Here is a 9,725-nt window from a genome sequence, read left to right on the forward strand (position 1 = left end):
ATTGTGGGGGGAAGGAACAAAAAAGGGGAAGAAGAGATCAGAAGAAAGTATGTGGCTGTATTTTCACTGTAACACCGATCCGGAACATATCAGGCACTTTAATGGGAGATGCAGTCCCATGAGAACTTACTTTGAAAGCCTAGGATGTTCAGGTTTCCCTTGCTTATTTGTTTGCACATGCTATTTTGGATTCTTTCCATCTCAGAAGAGATCCACAGCTGCTTTCAGTGCTTTTAATGCTGTGCTTTTGTTTGTCAAAGTGCATCTGTGCTTTCCACAATTTTCTGAACCAAACCTCAAAATATCTCTAGTTACTCTGCCAAACTTTATATATGTAGTAAGTAGACATCAGCAAGAATGAGTATATGCAACACAAACTGACAGATATGTAGTTTGTGTAAAAGTTTTTACAAATGGAGAGTAAACAAGTTTTTTATATTCACAAAGGCTGGATCACAGTGCTGAATCCTAGAATATTTTCCTTGCGAAGTTTTTCATATCCTGCCCCAGAGAGCAAGGATCAGGCATGTATACCAAATACTCCTCTTACCTTGCTTTGAGGAGTGACTATATTCATGATACTTAAGTGAATTACTGTTATTATTTTTCCCTCAGGGATGCCTGGGGCAACGCCATGTTACTATATTGCTGGGCAAATTTTAGTCCATAAAGGGTAGATCTTCAGGTTGCATCAGTTGTCAAAGCTCCGCTGAACTCAATGGAGCCTTTAGTGTAATTTAGAGTAGCACAGGATCTTACCTCACCACTTCCCCACTATCTTCTAATCTACATTATAAAGAGTTGATTTTTAAATCTTTGTTTTTTTCTTCCTTGTATTCCTTGCAATATTTTACAAGCACTGTAGAACAGACTACAAAAGACTCCTGAACTCTCGGTGTCATTGCATGCTGATAAAACGCTTCATCTTTGAACTCCACAGGGCATATTATGGCTCTAGTCACAATAGAGAAATAACCAGAGAAATGTCTTACCAACTATATTTTCAAAGAAAAGTAGGTATGTAGGTAAAGTAACTGGATGGTTATCATACGAACATTACACATGCAAAGCCACCTGCATGATTTAGGTGTCCAAGTCCAATTGAGATTAATGAGAATTATGGATGTATCCCAACTGGCATCTTTCAAATTCCCCCTCCTTTGAGCACTGTTTTGTGGATATTAGGGTGTTCAAATAGCTGAGCTCACTAACCCCAGTAACAATTCAGACCTGACTGAAACCTAGTCTTTCATGAAGAAATGAGATAAGTTATCTCTAAAACAGAGAGAGTGCAATGTACTTAAGAGCTAGGACTAAACAGTGTAGACAAATGACTTCAGTTTAGATATTTGGATGTGCTTTTTGCTCAAGCATTGAAAGATGCCAGTTGGGATACATCCATAATTCCCAGTAATCTCAACTAGACTTGGACACCTAAATCATGCAGGTGGCTTTGGATGTGTAGTGTTCAATGCAGAGGCCTGGGGGGTCTTGCCTGGGGTCAGTCTATAACCAATAGTCATTAATTCAGTATGACAATCATCCAGTTACTTTACCACATACCTACTTTTCTTTGAAAATATAGTTGGTAAGATATTTCTCTGGATATTTCTATATTGTGACTAGGGCCATAACATGCCCTGTGGAGTTCAAAGATGAAGAGTTCTAGCAGCATGCAATGACACCGAGAGTTCAGGAGTCTTTTGTAGTCTGTTCTACAGTGCTTGTAAAATATTGCAAGGAATACAAGGAAGAAAAAAACAAAGATTTAAGAATCTACTCTTTATAATCTAGGAACAAAACACAGAGGTGAATAAAGTGCTATGATAACACATGGTAGGTCATCAGCCAGATGTATTCGATGTATTGATACAGCTATCCAGCATACAGGTAGTTGAATTACAAAAGTTTATACAGGGAAAGAAGAGTTAACAGACGAGGGTAGATTAGACTCATTAAAAATACACTATTATATGACATAGATAACTGGAACCTCTTAAAATGATTACATTTAATATGATAAAAGGGCCAGAAGGAAATCAGATGGAATCTTAAGAGGCTGAAGAATATTCAGCCTTAGGATGCAGCTGTTTAAATGCTTTCTCCAAGTCCTCTGTTAGTAGGATCCCATCCAGACTTGAAGTATGTAAGTTTGCAAGATCTCTTCTGACAACTGAGCGAGAAGGAAGGCAATTCAGTCTCCCATTGCCCAAAATGGTGAATACAGCCATTTTGTATGTGTGTACATAAGCAGAAATCTTCATGATAGAACCCTGGCATCTCATCAGATAAGGAAGTTACATCCTAATTCTCTACCATTATTTAACATACCAAACAGAGAGCAACCTTAACTTAGTTTCCTTTAATCTAAAAGTCAAAATTAGTTTGAGACTAGGAATTCCTCAGGAGAACAGTGTCTCGCTGCAACAGCTGCTATGTTGAACTAAATCATACAGACTAGACTATGCTCTGGCAGACAAGCTAGCAAACTAACTTTACACTTAAGATGCTGCATATAGAAAACAGCCTTACAATTACATAGCTATGTGTATTGTACACGTTCTGTTCTCTTGGTCTGTAAACCTGTAATTCTCATAATACCTTCTGCCCTTTTGGCCTACCCTCTCCCCCAACCAAAACACAGAGGAAGACAGACAACAGTGTAATAAGAATATCTGAACCATTACTAGTAAATGAAGTAGGTAGGCAGCAATAATTGGGCTAAAACTTGCATATACATTTAGACTTCTCACAAGTGCTCTGTCCAGAAAATTCAGCGCTTGGTAAGACTTATTACAGCCCTCTCAAGATTCAGAAAACTTGTTTCTTTATTCTAAAACAGTCATGAAATAAACTGTTTAAAAGCTGTATCAATAGGAAAAATTACTTAAACTTGTAAGAAAACATGGAATTCTACAGATTTAAGTAATGTTATATCAATTTAAAGGACACTTATGTGAAACCCCATCTGTTGCTGTGTCCTTAGTGGAACTGCCTTAAAAAGGTCCCCTTTAACTGGTAATAAAAGTACAGAAGCAGTAAGCTAACATCTGATCTTTACTCTGTTTTCTCCTTTTATGGTGAAGCTGCCAACTTGTTGCTTCCTTCTAATCAACCATCAGATTTTGTGATTAAGCAGAACTAACTGGTCTATTTGGGGGGTAGGGGTTGGAGTGGAGGCAGGAATAAGGCAAGTAATACAAGCAAACTGGAGATGTACTGGTATGAATTTTCTGGATGAAAGTCATGGATGTTTAGGTAAGTTACTGCCTGCGGCGTGTTGAAGGGCACAAGCAGGTCCAAAGCCTACATACTTAAAGAATGTCACTCATTCAGGTCATTTTCTTCAAGAAGAGTTACTTGCATGGCAAAAGTTAAAGCACATGCACTCTCACTAAAGGGCCACCATGGTTTTATTTAGAATAAACTTTCAAGACCACAAATAAGAGAGGAGGGGAATAAGACCTGTATTTGAAGGACAAGGCACGGTGGCGACAGGGTTAACCCTCCATGGCACTCTCTAGGGAGCAGCTCAGTACCTGCACTCACCTGCTCTGACCCTCAGGCAACCAACAGCTCAGGTCTAGCTGTAGGAAACTTGACTTCCAGCCATGTCCATGGGAGTCCAACCCCTCTACATATCAAAAGGGAAGTGGGGCACAAGGTTATGGTGGCCCTCTTCCTCCAGGAAGCCCCTACTAGGTGGGACACCAGGTATCTATTAATAGAAGAGTAGCTCAGCAACAAGCCTTCCTTTCCCCCAGGGAAGTCAGCCAACTGCACCTGTCCCCCATATCGCCTCTTTACCCTGCTACCCTGATCTCACCCCTCCAAGACTGAGGGCCAAAGTCTGGCTCTTCTCCCAGCCTGCTGCCAAGCAGCTGGGCTTCCTCCTGTTATGTCCTCCTCGGAGGCCTGACACTACTGGCAGGTGTGGTAAGAGTCGTTCGCTAACCCACACCTGTCAGTGCAGGGTTCAGACCTGCTGTCTTGAGGCACTGCCCCCCTGCTTCTTCTCTTTCCATAATACTCCACTGCCTGACATCTGCACCCCTCCGTGGTTTCTTCTTCATTCTGCGTTCACTGAGTGACCTGTAAATTACACCCGGAGCAGAAGAAAGAAGTCAGGGTGTCTCAAAGAGAAGAGAAGCTGGTGACACTTTTCAGGGCAGAAAAAGAAAATGGTCAGAAGTTACAGTCTGTTCAAGTGTAAAGTTAGTATCAGGAGGGCAGGGGCAGAAGGACAACATGTTACTGAGCAAAGCCAGGATATTCTTTGTTCCTGAAGGAACATCAGGAAGAAAAAGAGAGAGAGAGAAGGAATGGGGAAAGGAGGTAGTGAGAAAATACTTGGAATGGATAAGAGAACCCAAGGTTTTTCTAGCATTGTCTGGGCTCCAAAATCCCACTGGTACCCTGGTATCTAGGAGTCATTCCTCTGTTTTCTTTATGGAATTTTTGCCTTTATGATACAAGTACCAATACATGCCCTTTGGGGTTTTTTGTGCAAAATAGCCTGTATTTATAGCAAAAATCCTACCATATTTTCATATAGTCCAAGTTAAAAAAGTGTAATCAAGTGGTGTTCAATCTCAATCCAACATAAATCTACTAAATTCATAAATAATTAATAAATAAAATAAAAATATAAGCACTTCAATGGGAACCAAAAATGGCTCACTACTTGTCTGATCAAAAATGTTTGTGTGGGGTACCCCAACATATTGATCTCTTTGGTACATAGCTCTCTATAGCTCTTTAGTGTGTACCAATGTATACATTAAAACTTTAACTAATGTTATCTACAGTGGGAGTACTTGATGAAGGAACAGACTACTAATGATCCTGTCTCACTGAAGGAGTGGGAGTTGGAGAAATATTTTGGGATGAAACCATTGGCGACTGGTAGGGGGGGCATATGCCCCCTGCCCCCCGACAGAGCTGTCCCCACCACCAATGCCGGCATCTGCAGGTGCTTGCCACACCAGCACTGGTTTTTGCAGGTGCCCCCCCAGAATCAGGAGGCACCAGCTGGCCATGGATGGAACAGAATCTCTATTAGCCTTTTCTAGATTTGCCGGAAGAAGTAATAAGGAAAATTTATCCTAATTTGCCTTCTTGTCTGTAGGTAGTACATAAAGCTTTTTTTAACTTATATTTCCATGCTGATAACTAATGAGTAACAAAACAGACATAAACATTGTGTATCTTTTTTAATTAAGTGCTTAAAGAGGGTGCTTAAAGTCTGTTTGAACTCTAGGTACCCAGTCTTATAAATATACTTAAACTGCCTGGTAATTTTGTGTTCTAAGTTGATTTTTTACAGTTAAAATAAGTACATTTCTTATCGTAGTGTCACATTATTCTGTGAAAATGGCAGAGCTCTCTAAAAAATATTGAGAGCTACATCTTTAGGGATCTAAAAATTGCTGTGCCCTTTTTCCTGTATTTTATTTATTTAATAGTTAATAGCTGGTGATGTAAAATCTGACAAATAACTTCCTTATTCTTACTGCTCTCAATGCGGTATTTCACTACCATGTTTTATGTTTATAAGCTAATGTTTTATGGCCAGATTCTGAAATCCAAACTCTTGTTGAGCAGTATCTGAACTCTGAAAGCAATAGTACTGATGTCACTGTCTACTCAAGCAATACTATTTGGGGTGAACATGCATGGCAAAATCTGCCTTTTAGCAATTTCTCCTCATTTCACTTTTATATTCTACAGGCCAAGTTTTGGAGTCTTGACTTAAGCAATTGTCTCATTGACTTTATTGGTAAACTGACAGTAACTTTATTAGGAAATTTCATTGGATTATAGAGAGTGCTTTGTGAGGCACCATTAAGATAGTAAACACTACAGAGAAATTTTGGCTTGAGACTAGTCATGTAGGCAATATAAAAGAATACATATGTATTCTATGGAAGACAAAGATTCTCAGGAACTACTGCTGCCACTCAGTGCACACATTGGGATGTATACTGCAAGAGTAAAATTGCTAAGGACATAATCCTGAACTTTGAAGCTACTCTTAATATTTTGAACTCTGATAGACTCTTCTCTTATAATTGTACTTTGGGCAACATAGTACAAATTGCTCACCCAATATTTTAGCCTGTTCTTTGCAAATTGTGATTTGTGGGATGTTTGATGATTGTGGTCATAGTCAACAAGTATGGGCAATATTTCCACACTATGCAGTAAGCGCTTGTACAATCTAGGATGTTTGTTTGGCTTCTTCCTTGGGGACAGTAATGGAACTAAGGCCCCCCTAGGCCTTACCACTGGTTAGCAATATCATGTGATATGGTTTCTTGTTCCAGAATCTTCCTAAGATTATATCTGAGTTTTAAAAATAACCCATCTTAGAGATGTTTTTGATGTTCTCTCCCCAAAACTGTAGTCTCCAAATTTCAAGATGTTCCAGTGGGCTGAGTGCAGATAATCAAGGCGCAGACAGAAGTGACAATTTTTGCCTGACCTAGCACCTGAAAGTGCTCTACAGTTATGACCAAACACAAGTGCATGGCTGCTGAGCACTTTTAAAAGGTCCCGATCCCACAACAATCTGAACCCTCATTGCATGAGGGTTTAGACGAAGACTCTCCAAAATGGAGTGCCTTCAGTAACTTCCGTCTGCATGTTCTGGGAGCAGGGCTAGGCTGACGGCGCTGTCTTCAGAATAGGGGAGGGGAGCGGAGGGGGAGAAGGGAACAAAGGGAGTTTGGTCTGGGTCTTTTTTCAGCCAGCACTGGAGGGTGAGGCAAGTGAACTGGAGCCCACCTCAGGGAGGCTCCAGTCCACCCCCGCCAACATCCAGTGCCAGCCAGGCAACCCTCAGAATGAGCTTCTTCCACTCCTTTTCTCCCCTCCCAATCTGAAGGCAGTGCCAGAGCTGGGAGGGAGGAAGGGCATTGCTAAGGGAGTATGGCTGCAGGCTTGCAGCTGCTCTAAACAGCAGTTTGATTCCTCAACCCCCAGGACCCAGAAGCAAATGTCTGTTGACTCTGGGGGGATTGTTGTAACTCATGGTGTTTCCTGCAGTGTTTCATGTATTCAATGTCCAACACTTCAAAATGGCAGAGGTGGGGGGGCACTTAAACTAAAACTTGTTCAACGACCTTTAGTTAAAACACCCCCGCTGTCATTTTGAAGTGTAGGGATGTTCAATATAGGAGACATGGAGGCTGCTGGAGAGTGCTAATTGGCACTCTCCAGCAGACTTGAGGAATCAATTCTGCTCCAATGCACTGTACACGAACACCACATGTCCCTGGAGGCTGGGGGGGCACGGCGACTACCCACAGGTTTCTCCCCAAAATCTCTGCCACCTTGGTTTCTCCCCAAAATCTCTGCCCTGTGACAATGTGATTAGATGGGCCAGCACAAAGGATTCACACCTCAGCCTGTCTCTTTAGGTAACCTGAGCTGGCTGCATTCCTGAGGGCAGGGGGAAACCTGCTCCCTCTGCCTACGTGACTGGCGTCAGCCACCTGGGTGAGGGGCATCTACCTGGTGAGCTGGAATCTGCCCGGTAACAGATGATGTATTTCAAATTGGTTGGCTGACAGCCAACTGCGGCTGACCTCCACTGGACCAGGTGAATGTACTGGGTCGAGTACCCGTCGGACTATTAGGCCTGTGTTTCCCCGAGGACACAGGGCCGAGACAGTCCCTTCTCTGGGTGGTGGCGGCGATGTTACCCCCAGACTAGCGAGTGTGCTCCGGGAGAGGGGTCGGAAAAGCATAAGGCGCCCCTAGGGAGGCATTCGGAGCCTGGAAGGTGGGTGGGCGCAGGGAGGTGGACAGCTCAACGCAGGAGCGCTCCCTACTGGCCCACCACAGGCAGCAGCAGGCCAAGCAGGGAGCTTCTGCAGGTGGTGGTGTCAGTGGTGGGAGGGATGGGGTGGCGAGCGCTGACCGGTGGTCAGCAACCACCTACAGACACCACTGGCGGCAGCAGCGGTGGCCAGTGGTGATTGGGGACTTCCTGCAGACATCATCAATGGGGAGGTGGGAAGGTAAAGAGTGGTGACCACCCACAGGCACTGCTGGCAGCATCGGCAGCACTTTTTGCAGGGCATGCACCACCAAGCTCAGGGGGTGCATGCACACCCCCTACGTGTCGCCAATGGTGCTGTAATTACAGCACTTCAGAGCAGCATCTCCACACATCTACAGACACCCTAAAGTTTTATAGTACATTTTGTTATGTCCTAGCTATTGTACCATATTGATCAGTTTTTCTCAGAAAAATTATTAGAGTAAGTGTATATTTTTGTGGTCACATCTGGATTATTGTTGATTTGGCTTCCTGCTTTATTTATGAAAGAAGAAGTTCAGATTTTTATAGTGCAGTTACTGTAAGCTGTGGTTCCTGGGGAATAATCAGCAAAGAGATTTGCTAGGGGAATCTCCAGGTCAAATTTTCCTTTGACTTCAGCATTTGACAGGTGATTTCCATGTTTTGTTATCAACTAAAAGCACATTTCAGCCTCTGTGCCTTTGGCATTTTGTACTCTTTCTTATGGTCCTCCAGTTTAATTCAGTGTCCCCTTTTGTCCTGTTTCTGAACATCACCAACCCTTCCTATAGCTAAATTACTCTAGACTCTTCTGTACTTCACTTAACTTTCAGTCTTGCTCCCTGCTCTCCTGGCCTTTTTCCCATAACTTTTCCCATTCATCCTGCTGCTTCCCCTTTCTCAGTTGTCTTCCTTCCTGGTAGAAGCCCCCTCTAAATCACACATGAAACTAGGAAAATATTTAGGTAATTGCACTTCCTGCCTTTCAAGCTCCTTTGAAATCTAAATCTTTGTATGACCTACTTTTATCATTCCAGTTTTTTATGCTTATTTATCAAGTCATTCACTTGGTCTTTTAAGGGGGTTTCCATCAGAACTTTGTAAGTGTAGTACAAACTCCATTTTGAGGCTTGAGTTTTTCTCTAATATAATCCTCTTATACAGATCTTTATCTGTGTGCTTTTCTTATTACAGTTCATCTCTAATTGCTTTTTTCAAATATTACTGGTACTTGGGTAAACTGTTGACCTTTTGTTCACTTTTTTGCACTGAATTCATGCATTAGGGATTCCCACTTAAGTGTTAGGGAGAATTAACTGAGATCAGAATTTAGAGGTCTAGGCAGTTTGTGTTGATTTAAAATAATTCCCTGTAAATACAAGTCATTCTGTATTCTTCTGTAATCTTTGGCTTTTCTCTCTGTTCACAGATCGAGAAGACCAGTCCATTCTGTGCACGTAAGTAGAATTGTTGTTTTAATGTATTTCATTGTTCGGTGCCTGTTTCCAGTCACAACTTAATTCAATGCCTATTGAAGCCAATCAATAAACTCTCTTGGCCTTCAGTGAGCTTGGGTTCAAATCTTTGGTGAAAGGGGTTTAGCTATTTTAGCACTGCTCAAGTATAAGGCGTTTGTACTTGCATGAGAAAGCAAGTGTTAAAGGCACAAGATTAATAATTCAAATGATGTTTTGACATCAGGAAATCTAAAATTTACAGAAGTCTAAAGAGACAGTATAAGCATGATGGAGGGACAAGGAATCTTAAAAGCTCTGTGTAAGGGGGATGGAAAGTGTCACGGGCGCATTCCCTCGCTAGCCCTTCGTGGTGTTGAAAAAATTATCCTGGCACACATCCAGGAGGGCCTTGCGGGGGAATGCATGCTCAGGGGCAACCAACATGGGTTCATCAGTGGCAG

General features: G+C 42.2%; 1 protein-coding gene across 2 annotated transcripts in view; it reads left to right on the plus strand.

The window, feature by feature from the left end:
• The window catches only part of MYH11 (myosin heavy chain 11), an 88,952-nt gene that overhangs the window by 17,052 nt on the left and 62,175 nt on the right, over positions 1-9,725 (plus strand). For both annotated transcript variants that reach the window (XM_019541793.1, XM_019541792.1), the window contains exon 4: positions 9,237-9,264. In XM_019541793.1, the coding sequence (XP_019397338.1) occupies positions 9,237-9,264 (28 nt within the window). The remainder of the gene's footprint in view (positions 1-9,236; positions 9,265-9,725) is intronic.

Source organism: Crocodylus porosus, unplaced genomic scaffold (assembly GCF_001723895.1).
Source record: "Crocodylus porosus isolate Cpor-Errol unplaced genomic scaffold, CroPor_comp1, whole genome shotgun sequence".
NCBI lineage: Eukaryota > Metazoa > Chordata > Crocodylia > Crocodylidae > Crocodylus > Crocodylus porosus.